At 39.4% G+C, this 13276-nt stretch overlaps 1 protein-coding gene across 6 annotated transcripts in view; it reads left to right on the top strand.

Annotated features, from left to right (window-relative positions):
- CDC42BPA (CDC42 binding protein kinase alpha) overlaps window positions 1-13276 on the top strand; it is a 329094-nt gene that overhangs the window by 196905 nt on the left and 118913 nt on the right. For all 6 annotated transcript variants that reach the window (XM_075925322.1, XM_014570971.2, XM_006118059.3 and 3 more), the window contains exons 6-10: window positions 2249-2342; window positions 4490-4690; window positions 5281-5529; window positions 8908-8987; window positions 10413-10579. In XM_075925322.1, coding sequence (XP_075781437.1) covers window positions 2249-2342; window positions 4490-4690; window positions 5281-5529; window positions 8908-8987; window positions 10413-10579 — 791 coding nt within the window. The remainder of the gene's footprint in view (window positions 1-2248; window positions 2343-4489; window positions 4691-5280; window positions 5530-8907; window positions 8988-10412; window positions 10580-13276) is intronic.

The following is a 13276-nucleotide window of genomic DNA, read 5'->3' as shown; positions in this document are numbered from 1 at the left end:
CTACATCCCTTTCTGAATTACTCTGTCCTAGACATTTGCTTCCCATTCTGTAAGTATGAAACTAATTGTTCATTCCTAAGTGGAGCACTTTTCATTTGTCCTTATTAAACTTCATCCTGTTTACATCAGACCATTTCTCCAGTTTGTCCAGATCCTTTGGAATCATGACCCTATCCTCCAAAGCATTTGCAACCCCTCCCACCTTGGTATCATTCTGAAACTCAATAAGCGTGCTGTCTGTGCCATTATCTAAATTATTGTTGATGATATTAAACAGAACCAGTCCCAAAACTGACCTCTGGAATCCCACTTGTTATGCCCTTCCAGCATGGCTATGAACCATTAAATAACTGCTCTCTGAGAACAGTTATCCAGCCAGTTATGCACCCATCTTATAGTAGCCTCATCTAGGTTGTATTTCCCTAGTTTATTGATAAGAAGGTCATGTAAGACTGTATCAGAATGTTTTACTGTTACTTTGACTGTGCTTTCATCAGAGATTTTTTTAAAATTTAACATAAAAACCCCTCACTCTTCCTCCTGGCCTTCCCCTCACCCACCTTAAAAAACTACAAAAATTTCCCCAACAAAAAATCCCACTAAATTGTAAGGAATGATTTCTGCAACCTACTGGAGGTCTATCATAATTCTGAATCCCATGACTCTTATAGATAGGCTCTATTAAAATATCGAGTTTATGCTGTAAACTCATTTTCAGCACTCTCTTCCCTCTAAGAGGTGTTTCATGGGAGTACCTTTGAAAGTGAAGGTCTAAATTCTGTTTCTGTCCTGGTATAAACCTGTCATAATGCCACTTCAAGCAGTGTATTCACACTTCTGGTCCAGAGAGCCCAAAGCATTAGTGATTCAAGTTGACTCCTATGAAATTATTGTGGCTGAAGGTGTCACAGAAGCAGTACACACAGAATCAAATTGACTACTGACATGTATATGGGTTCAATTTCATGAAGCTGCCAATAATGAACATGGTTCTATTTATTTATGGCCTCCTAATTCTGACTGGTAGGTTAACAAAACATCTGTTCCCATACTCCCACTGCTTATAGTGTATAACACAGGAGTCCCTCCTCTAGGCTGGCAGGTCATCAGTCCTGGAATTAATTTTTTATACTTAAGTGATGTTAAATGACAATTCTCAGAGGTCATGTGGGTTTTGTAAAACCATTGTTTTCTTGCAGAAAGATGCTAAACCTTAATACTATGCAAATTATTAATTGACTAGTTTTGTTCCACAGTTACAAATGGAGGATCTTTTTCTTATCTTTGTGCCAGTGTATCCATTCTTGAGTATTCGTCTAGACATTTTGAAATGATTTAGGTGTCTCTCTTATTTCAGTAAAGTATTTTAGAGGTGCAAACTGTATTATCTAAACCAGAATTCTCTGGTCCGGCAACATCTGTGGACTGGCAGGACCACGGATGTTCCAGGATCAGAGAGTCCTAGTGCACTGCAGGATAATAGGGGCTGGGAGCCCAGCATGATGCGGGGGTGGGCAGAAGTTCTGTACATGTCCCAGCTGGGTTGCGGGTGGGTGCGGTGGGAAGAGCCAGGAATGCCAGTGCACAGCCCAGCTGGGCTGTGGGGAAGTAAGAAGCCTAGTGTGTGCACGATCCAGCTGAACTGTGGGCTGGGGCGGCAGGGAAGGGGGGAGCTGGGAAGGCCGGCACATGGCCCCGCTGGGCTGGAGGGTGGAAATTTAAAGGGAGGGAGCAGGAAGCCCGATGTGTGACCCAGCTTAGCTGTTGGGGGAGCCAGGAAGACTGATGGAGCAGCAGAGCAGGAGGAGGAGCCAGCAGCAGGGGGTACAGATACAACCTCCCTTAATCCTGAAAAATCCCTATCTGAGAACAGTCAGGTCCCAAGGGTGCTGGACTAGCAAGGTCCAACCTATAGCATAGTGTAAGGAATATATTAGGACATCTTCCATTGTTTTCTTTATATGTATACGAGTGTAAATTGTCTGTGATATGTGGAATTTAATGTTGATGATGGTTTATTATGATCCATGGGAGTTACATGATTAAATCTCAAGATACTGCACTGAAAAATTTCCAACTGTACGTATCAACTGGATGTCAAGTATTTTACATGTTTTACAATAAAATCATGTAGTGAGCCACTTTGCTCAGTCTAATGATCAGTGAATGAACACTTTCAAATTTATTGCCCAGAAGGATGCATTATGTTTTTCCTTCATGCTAATTATTGACTACATTTCATTTTCAGGGACATTAAACCAGACAACATCTTGATGGATATGAATGGACATATTCGGTTAGCAGATTTTGGTTCTTGTCTGAAACTGATGGAAGATGGAACGGTAAATTAGAAAGATTGATGCAGCTGTGATATCCCCTCAACCACCTTTCATTTCTCTCCTCTATTTGCCAGCAAAATTTCTGTTCACAAAGAAGTCCCTTTATGAAGGAAATGTGCACTTAAAAATGATATTTTTATAAATGATAGTGATAGCATTTTACTATTTCACAGTATGGTTGCATGTTTCAGTTCAAAATATATCTGCATTCTATTAGAATACTGTCTTGATTAAAATGCATTTTTATTTAATTTCATAAATAAAAGTTAAGGGAGGACATATAATCAAAATTAATACATAGCTGTTGGAAAGGTGTAAAGTACCCAGTTTTGAGCCTCATGCTGTAATCATGTTTCAGGCAAAGCAATCTTTGATTTCATGGAACTCAGATCAGGCCTTTGGTAAAAGCATAATGAGGTACCAGTAATATCACCCCATCCCTAGATGGATAAGAATCAATTTTTTTAAATCAAAAAATTTGATTTTTTTATTTAAATTGGATATTTTTTATTTTTTAAATAATCAATAAAATACGAAATTTGTCATTTAAAAATAAGTTGCAATTAAATCTCATCACAAACATGCTACACATATACTTAACACTCTCATAAAAATGAATTAATGGTTCAGCCTAACTACTAGTTCTTGCTTCTTGAAAATTCTGGGCTTTCAATTTCTGTTCCTCAGCAGACTAAAAAGAACCATATGCAAAGAAAGCGACAAACTGGATAGGATTGTTTTTGTTCTGTACTTGTGTGATGGTGGACCTTGGCCAAACACAACAGTGTTAGTTAAGACATTGTCTTAAGACAGAGAGACAATATATAGGAAAAGAAGCAAGCAGCATAGAAAGGAACAGTGGAGTGGACTGGAAAGAAAAAGGAAAGGTTGTATTCAGTGCATATGTATAGCTTTCTATATTCTCCCACACTTTTGCCACAGAAAAACTGTCATGGCTTCTGGGCTTAAGAGAGAATCTATCTGAGAATATTCTGAAGATATTCGTTTCCTGGGTAAAAAAAGAAAATGCGGCAAGTGTAAGCAGTGCAAGAAGCAGCTGCAGGACCTGCTTGTTAGGAGAGAAGTATGTGGATGAAGATGTGGTTATGTCTGAGAGGATCGACTGAATGCTAACTTAAATAATTCACTTGCTATGCATCATTCTTCAGTGCTCTATGCCTTTTAGTATAAATGTGATTTGATAGGTAAATTCCTATTCTGTGTGCTACATTTGATGTTGCTAGAAAAAAAAGTTTAGTTTAGCTAATCCTTGATTAGGTTGGCAATCTATCACTCAATCATACAGTACAAAAAGCTGCAGTAAGAGAAATTGAGAGTTACCAGTTAGCACTCTCATTTTCTTATTTTATATTACATAATACATGCCCCTTATTTGGAATATTATGGCCACAGACCGTAATGGTAATGCCATAAGTCTATTCCCTATTTTACTTCAGCATAACTCAGCTTTTTCAAGGGAAGTTCATTCTATATTTGTTTTTTCAAAAAACAGAAGTATCGGTGAGTTCACTGGCATTTACTCAAAAAATGGAGGGCAATCTAAGCACAATCAGTTTTAGCTTTTGGGTAATGTGATTTAAATCAATTATTTTTTTTTGTGATTGGAATAGTCTTGATTTAAATCAATCCATCCTGCTTCATCCTATCATACTGCTGTGTTGAAATGTATACAATGTATGGTGTCTGTGACAAGAAGGTAGTACCAGCGTAACGATTGTGTCTTGGAGTATTACAAAGCAGTTAATAAATGTACATGATTATCAGGGAGATAATTATTTTACAATAACTGCACGCTCAGAACCTGCCTTCATTTGGCATTCATCACAGTTCAGAGCAAAAGTAAATTATTATAATACCCCGTACGTTTTTTCAAAACTTCAGGTTTGAAACACTGAAGTGGCTCAGATACAACAGAACATTTTTTCTCATGAATTGTTATTTAGAAACTGCCTTTTTGTATTAGAGTTCACTGTTTATAATTTGAATTATAAACTTACACATGCACATTGTACTACTCAACCTCTTCACCCTCTCCCCCGCTTCACACCGCGCGCGCCCCCCTCCCCCAGCGCAAACACTGTCTGTAACAGTATATGCCATTTTTACTCATGGAAATGCTAACTCCCTAGGTCCAGTCTTCAGTGGCAGTTGGAACGCCAGATTACATCTCTCCAGAAATCTTGCAGGCCATGGAAGATGGAAAAGGGAAGTATGGACCTGAATGTGACTGGTGGTCCCTAGGGGTTTGCATGTATGAAATGCTTTATGGAGAGACACCCTTTTATGCAGAATCCTTGGTGGAGACCTACGGGAAAATAATGAACCACAAAGTTAGTGTTTTTTCTATCCTCTGTTAACTAATTTTAGTGAGTAAGAAGGGTTGGCTTAGAGGTCAGTTTGTAAAGAAAGCTCTTAGATAATGATCATATTCATGTTCATAAATCTTAACTAGAACTTTTGTTTCCATACAGTACATTTTGTGGTTATGAATTGCAACTGGCTTTGCTTTTGAGTAAGATAATCTACTACTAAAAATCTGGATATACAGTGATGTCTATTAGTACTCTCCAAGAAATAAGTCTTGGCTATGCTACATCACTTTTCTTCTTTTTTTTGCTGGTGGATCCATTTGTTGGCTTACAGAAGAGATCCTTAAATATTCTTCCACTTGGAGGGAAACATAGAATCCAAAAATGTACGAGACATTTAAATTAATAACAAAGAAGAGACAGTTATAGGATTTGAAATACTTTCAGTCATCTGGGGAAGACTTCTTTCCTTTAAACTTATTGCATTCATTTAACAGTGAGAGCCTAAATATTTGCAAAGCCTTGTTTTTCTATACAGAAACAATCATGAAGGAACTGACTTTTGTGACATTTTCTTGGTAGTAAACTATTTCCCCGTTTTATTCTTTAAGGAAAGATTTCAGTTTCCTGCACAAGTGACAGATGTGTCTGAAAATGCTAAGGACCTCATTCGAAGGCTCATTTGCAGCAGGGAGCATCGCCTTGGGCAAAACGGGATAGAAGACTTTAAGAACCACCCATTTTTTGCTGGGATTGAATGGGATAACATTCGTAACTGTGAAGCACCTTATATCCCTGAAGTCAGCAGTCCAACTGATACATCAAACTTTGATGTAGATGATGATTGTTTAAAAAACTCTGTAAGTCTAAGATTCAGGATTTGGAAAAATGCCGTTTTCTTCATTTTTATTATTTCAGAGATTCCAAAATGTGGCACTTAAAGCATTCTAAAATTTGGTACTGTATGATGATACCCACTGATGCTATGTTGATAGAAATTCCCATGCAAGGAATGAGGTTTGATCTTGGAAACACTTAAGAACATGAATAAATGTAATAAAGCTGTATAGAAGTCAGTCTGGGTAATTTTCAAAGAAAGGTACACACATACTTCAATATTTCCAGCATGAAACATGGGCATGTTAGGCTATGTTTAACTGCATTGTAAACACCTACAACTATCCCGTATCAGCTGACTTGGGCTTGGTGGGCATGGGCTGCAGAACCGTGAGGTTGCAGTATACTGTGGAGGGTCATGCTCAAGCTTAGAGCTAGGGTTGCCAGGCATCCGGTTTTCAATTGGTATGCCTGATTGCAAAGGGATCCTGGTGGCTTAAAAGTTAATTCAGCCTTTGTCAAGGCTAAATCCCCACTCTGACATGATAAATGCAGAAGTGGGGGCCCACAAAAGTACCCCAAAACCTTATCTTTCCAAGCTTTGATATAAAGCTTCCTTCCCCCTGTCCCCCAGAACCTTAAAAACCTAGATTTTGGGGATAAAAATCCACTGCCACCACCCAAGTAATGGTAAGAAAACTCAGCCCTAAAGTAAAACCAGGACATACAAAAATTAACCAATACCAGGTTAATAAAAAAGAAAGAACTTTTATTATCACCACAATACTTCTGTTACAAGCATAATGACTAGATGGAAAAGTCATCAATTAATATACTCATGGGGGACCCCCATGAGCCAAAAGCTTAGTTACAAAGGAAAGGAAACCCCATTTTTAAATGCACAGACATCAGATTCCCATTCCCAAACCATAAAACAATAAAACTTTACCCTACTTACAGATAGTGAAGAGTCTTTTCTTAGAGAGAGCCATGATGTCTGTCCCCCTCAGTACCTGGAGAGAAACTGCCCAGAGACGAAGGAAAAAACAAAAATTTCTTCGTCCCAGTTTGAAATTCCTACCTGCATTTCAATTGGCTGCCGGCTACCTGGTTAGGTACAGTTAACCCCTTAGTCCCCAGGCTAAGTCGTCATGACAGCCTTAAAAGTCCATTCAGCAGCACAGCAGGGGCCCAGAGCTAAGGCAAGCTTCCTATCTGCCCTAACTCTGCATGGCTCCTGCAAATGGCTGTAAGGTCCCTGCGGCCTCTAGGGAGTCTGTGTGCTGCCCCTGCCCTGAGTGCCAGCTCCACAGCTCCTATTGTCTGTGAACTGTGACCTGCCCCAGCCTGGTGAAAGTGAGCAAGAGCAGGGGAGAGTGAATGGGGCAGTGGATGGGAACAGATGTTTGGTGACCGTAGCTCCACTGGGGTTTTGGAGCATTAGCTTCAGCCTGAGCCTGAATGTCTATACAGCAGTTTTATAGCCCCATAGTCTGAATCCTGTGAGCCTAAATCAGCTGACATGGATCAGCATGAGTGTTTAAGTGTAGAGTAGATATGCCCCTAGAGCCTGGAATAATGAAGAATAATAATATCCAAATAACTTTAATAATCTATAACTGTGGATTATAGCCCTCTGCTCATTATTGCTCACAACTGCCAATTTTTAATCATTATAACTTGAAATTTTCCAGTCCTGATCTCTGCCTGGATTTGAATTTTTTGAAAGTTTTGAGTGAAAATTATTCAGCTATTTTCAAGGAGAAGCTAATGAAAAATAAGTAGTTTAACCATGCTTAAAAAATGTCTAGTCACTTACTGAATAATTTTAGCAATCCCGTGGTCTTGAACAGGAACTTTGAAATTTGGTAGGGGCTGTAGATAGTCTTAGTACCAGAGAGGTACTTTTGTTGTCCCTGTGAAAATGTCCCCAAATATAAGCCAAAAATGTCTGCTCTTTGCACATGTGCTGCAGTAATGCTTGTTCGGCATCTGCTTCTGAGTTTTCTGAACATTCCATCTGCAGTGTATATGCTTCTGGGCTCCATTGAGTTGTTCTTTTGCAGTTAAACTGATGTAAAACTCCAGGTAGGATGTAGAAAAAATTAATTACTGCTTCTTCTGTTTTCCCCCATCAAAATACCCTTTGTCATAAAGCCCTTACTACTGCAGCTCAAGTAGTAGAGATTTCTGCTATATAGCTGAAACTCTTAAATCAGAAGTGGGCAATAAGCGACCTGTGGGCCGAATGCAGTTCACCGGGCTTAGCCCCTGGTAGGCCGCTGGACGCTTTATTTAACTGCACATCCACAGGTATGGCTGCTCATAGCTCCTGTTGGTCGTGTTTGCTGCTCTCAGCCAATGGGAGTTGTGGGAAGCATTAGCCTGGCCCGCATTGCTTCCTGCAAGTTCCCAGTGACCAAAAATGGCCAGTTGCTTTCCACCTCTACATTTGTTCATTTTTTCCTAAAATTTAGCCCTTTCTTGCAATTTCAGGCCCTTTTAGAGCTTTCAAGATGTTCTTTCTCTTTCAAGTGAGTTTTTCTGGTGAGCAAGGTCATGTAATAGAATGTAAATACATAAGAAAAGCTGGGAGGTAATCAGGAATGTAAAGGTATGAATCTTGCATTGGTATTGAAGAGGATATTAAAACATTTGGAGTACATACCTCTCTCCATCCCCATAGTAATTGCATCTGCATGGCCTATGTGGACAGCCACTAACATAGTTGCTGCTGCTCAGGGACATGGAATAATTATTCTGATAGGTGAGCGAGCTCCCTTTGCATAGCGTGTCTGCACAAGCAAACACTACAGCAACACAGCTACATCTGTACAGTCTAGTGTAGACTAGCACATGGATGATCAGCATTAAAGGCTTGAGCTTGTTCTTTTTGTTCCTGCACTAGCAGGAAGTAGGAACATTTTAAAGGAAGCATGCTCTGTCCATTGATGGAGTTTGAGCATGCTATTGTGTCATTCTTTCCAGCAACCACTCTCACATTCCCTGTAGGAGAATTGCTAGGCTATCTCAAGAGTTGGATTGATAGACTGCAGAAAGGGATAATAAGTTGACTCAAGAGGTAGTGAAAGTAAAGGGAAGAATAAAAGATGCTGCTCTGTACTCTGACATCTTGAAAGATCCTGGGGGAGAAGGAGAAAAAAAAAGATCCAGCTTTTAATTTCTATTTGAAAAAAGTCCTCTTCCTGTGAACTATTTGTATATTTTTAAATTCAAAGCCAAGTTTATATCTGTGGTTTCATATTTAGCCTTCAGGTAAAAATCATCATGGATCTGGTTAGTGAAATAACAGCAGTAGCATTTGATGAGTGATTACAAGCTAGTAATGTCTTTCCAAATTGGTAGAATTCAGGTTACCCAGATGTTCTTTTATTTCCTAGGAGACAATGCCTCCACCAACACACACTGCATTTTCTGGTCATCATCTGCCATTTGTGGGTTTTACATATACAAGTAGCTGGTAAGTCAGAGTCCTTCAATTTTCAAAGTATTGTAAATACATGAATGTGCTAAATTTCTGATCTGTTACATGCTTCAAGTTCATATGAACCTGTAAAATAGAGTGAAGAAACAACTCCACCTAACTGATGAGGAATATGGTTTTATTAAGGAGATTATTACGTGCTTAGTAGTTGCATAGGATATATCCTTAAAATCATATCCTGCCCCAAAGAGTCTAAGGTTTGATCTACATCTAAAAGTTACCTTCACTTAGCTCCACTGCTCAGAAGTATGAAATATGTACCAAAAAACCAAGACCCTGACTCTGCCAAACAAATATGCTTAATGTTACTCATGTGACACTTTCCATTGTCTTCAGATAAACTACTCCCCTAAATAAAATTACACATGTGGGTAAGTGCTTGCATAATCTGGATCCTGTTGCTTTCATTATATAGTTACATACCTGTCTTCATGAGAAGGACCGGAAATGTCTCCATTTTAATTTCTGAAATTTCTTAAATGTTGTTTTTTCAAATAGGGTTGTTAAATGTTGATTGATTAGCAAATGGAGTAGTCAATGGAATTTCCACCAACTGCTTGATTAGTCAATAAGGAGGGGAGGCACAGCGGGGAATCCAGTGCAAGCGGGAACTGCTTCAGTTGCCCCTTGTGCTGAGTCCCAACTGCTGCGCTCTGCCTTTTAAATGTAGTAAGAGATGCATGGCTCTTGTTACATTTAAAATGTAGAGCCGCTGCACCTCTGCCTCCTAGCTCCCCGCTACCCACTGAACCAGTGCTGGGGGAAACCAGTTTATAAGCTAGTTCCCCCCCCTCTCGCCCCAGCACGGGCTCCTGCTCCTCCCCTCTTGCTGCCTCTTAATACAGAGGCAGCAAGGGCGGAAGAGAATACGATTAGTCAACTCAACTACCCGATAAACCTAGGTTTATCCAGTAGTCAACTATTCAACTACTCTTTTACATCCCTGTCTTCCATCAAACATTATAGAGGGGAGTTTGTTAACAATCTGGGGGAAATTAATTACAGAGGAGACAACCAAAGTACACTAATTTTCATCTAATAATACTTAAAATGGATACTGTGGCTCCTCGAAGCACTTTGCAAGCATGCTAATAATTAATATGAGCTAATACAGTAATATAATTTTAGATCTTGATATTATTGCCTGTTGAAAATAACTTTTTTGATTGATTCCAGATTATGCTTATTGCTTATCATGAATCAGAATTTTTTTACTTGTAACATTAAAAGATGCATTCACGAGATAACTAATGCTGTTTTCCTACTTAAGCTGTTACAGTGATTAGATTTATATTTTTACTTGGTTGGAAAAATTTAAAAAATAATTTATTCTTCTGGGTCAATGCTTTCATTATATTTTTCCTCTTAAAATTAACTAATGTTTAAAATACTTTTTTTAAGTGTGCTTTCGGATCGCAGTTGTTTAAGGGATACAACTGGGCCAACTTCTATGGAACTTGATGCCAGTGTACAAAGGACTTTGGAGGATAGCTTAGCAACAGAAGCTTATGAGAGGAGAATAAGGCGCCTAGAGCAGGAAAAACTTGAACTCAGTAGAAAACTGCAAGGTAAAGCTATTAAAAAGACTCTCTTGACACTTTCTGTTGGATTCAACTATAATTTTTCTGAAGTCCTTTTAATATAATGGGTGGGGGTACAAATATGTTTCCTGGAATGCTTCCCACTGGAAATTAATCTGCTTCCTTATTTCTGTTGATAAATAACATTTTAATTTTTTAAATTCCTAAAGCATGCCATATTTGCTACTTACAATTTGTTAAATTCGCTGAAGCCATGGGTTAGTTATTACTCCATGGTTGTGTCTACACTGGCATGAATTTCCGGAACTGCTTAAAACGGAATACTATTCCGTTTTCAGTTTTTCCGGAAAAGGAGCGTCTAGATTGGCAGGCTGCTTTTCCGGAAAAGCCCTTTTTCCGGAAAAGCGTCTGTGGCCAATGTAGATTCGCTTTTCCGGAAAAGAGCCCCGATCGCCATTTTCGCGATCGGGGCTTTTTTCCAGAAAAGACTACTGGGCTGTCTACACTGGCCCTTTTCCGGAACAGTGTTCCGGAATAAGGACTTATGCCGGAGTGGGAGAAGAATAGTTTTTCCGGAATAGCGGCTGATTTTGTACAGTAGAGCGTCGTTGCTTTTCTGGAAATTCAAGGGCCAGTGTAGACAGCTCGCAGTTTATTCCGGAAAAGCGGCTGATTTTCCGGAGTAAGTGGCCCAGTGTAGACACAGCCCATGTGTGAACACTACATACTTACAATCCGGGGGAAATATCTAGGTTTATGTGTTTGGTACCGACTGAAGATGTGTTGGCACCTTGCAAGTGGGAATTGTGTGATTTAAAGTCCTCATCCTACAAAAACATTGGCATGTTCTTAACTTTATGTATGCAAGTAATTCCGTGGATGCCAATGGGGATATTCACATGAGTAAGTCTTCACATCACTGAGCCATAGTCCATTTACATAAAGGCAAAGAAAGCCATAATACAGAAATTAGCATACAACCTCACAAAACATGGCTCTTCTTTGAGTGTGAGGTGCAGGTGCCATTCAGATGTATGGATTGTTTGGATTTTCTGAAGCATCCCTTGTTGGTTTATTTTGTTCTCATTTCTTGGTTTTGTGAACAAACACGTTATTGTAAGCACAATTTAGGCATCAGTGTTTGAAAGCTTAACCAATATGTTATATATACATCAGCATATGCTCTTTTCATAGATTTATAGCATTTATAGCCAGAATAACTAGATCATCTAATCTGATAGGCTATTAATTTTCACCCAGTTACCCCTTTATTGACTCTAACAACTTGTGTTTGACTAAGCATAGCTTGTTTCGCTAACATATACTTTCCAGAAAGGCATCCAGTCTTGATTTGAAAACATCAAAAGATGAAGAATCTATCTCTTCCCTGAGTAGTTTGTTCCAGTGGTTAATCACTCTCACTGTTGGTAGTAGCACTTGATTTCTAATTTGAGTTTGTCTGGCTTTAGTTTCCAGCTATTGATTCTTGTGATGCCTTTCTTTGCTATATTAAAGAGCCATTTAGTACCTGGTATTTTCTTCCCATGAATATATTTATGTATTCAAATCACCTCTTCATCTTTTTTTCTAATAAACTAAAATGCTTGAGCTTTTGAAGTCTTTCAGGGTATGTCTACACTGCCACCTTAGTTCGAACTAGGGTGGCTAATGTAGGCATTCGAAGTTGCAAATGAAGCCCGGGATTTAAATATCCCGGGCTTCATTTGCATCTTGCCGGGCGCCGCCATTTCCACGAGGAGTTCCACGAGGAGTAATTCGAACTACCTACTTTGTGCCGTGTGTAGCCGCGGGCATGGAGTCCCACTAAGGGGGATTTTAAAATGGCGGCGCCTGGCAAGATACAAATGAAACCCGGGATATTTAAATCCCGGGCTTCATTTGCAACTTCGATGCCTACATTAGCCACCCTAGTTCAAACTAGGGTGGCAGCGTAGACATACCCTCACTGTAACACATTTTCTCCAGCCCTCATTTTGGTGGCTCTTTTCTATACCTTTTTCAGTTTTTTCAATATATTTTTTTAAAATTTGAACAAACCAATATCAATCTCATAAAGCAATACACCAAAGAGGTAAAAATAACCTCTATGTTCTTTTTAACAGCTCTCCTCTTTATCCGTCAAATAACTTTTTAGTTCCTTTTGTCTCACTGTTCTAGAGTTAGTGTTCAGTTGCTTGTCCACAATGGCCAGAGATCACTTTGGACTACTCTTAGGACTCTTGAATCCAAGTTATTCAGATATTCTGAGCCTGGATGACCTGACCACCTTATGCAGCAATAGATACAAAAGGGTATCTAATTATCATCACCTGCACCCAGAATACTTTGTTCCATTTCTCCACAGGTTGTATTTGCTTCCACAGTAAGTCATAGAATCATAGAACACTAGAACTGGAAGGGACCTCGAGAGATCATCAAGTCCAGTCCCATGCCTTCATGGCAGGACCAAGCACGGTCTATATCATCCTTGTCTATTTAACCCGCTCTTAAATATCTCCAGTGAAGTCCATGTTTTCCTGTGGAGGCAAGGCCCGGCCAGTGCCCAGCTCTTCCCAAACCCAGTAGCTTTTGCTCAGCAGGTGGAGTTCCATCTTGTTCCCCTGATTCTTTTTTGTTTGTTTGTTTTTAAAGACACACCTAGCTATAGCTCCTAGTCTTCCAGAACACTGCCTCATCTTTCTCTCTTTTCTTTGGAATTCGAGC

Source organism: Pelodiscus sinensis, chromosome 3 (assembly GCF_049634645.1).
Source record: "Pelodiscus sinensis isolate JC-2024 chromosome 3, ASM4963464v1, whole genome shotgun sequence".
In the NCBI taxonomy this organism is placed as follows: Eukaryota; Metazoa; Chordata; order Testudines; family Trionychidae; genus Pelodiscus; species Pelodiscus sinensis.
The sequence above is the reverse complement of the archived record's forward strand: the minus strand, read 5'-3'. Positions and strand labels throughout refer to the sequence as shown.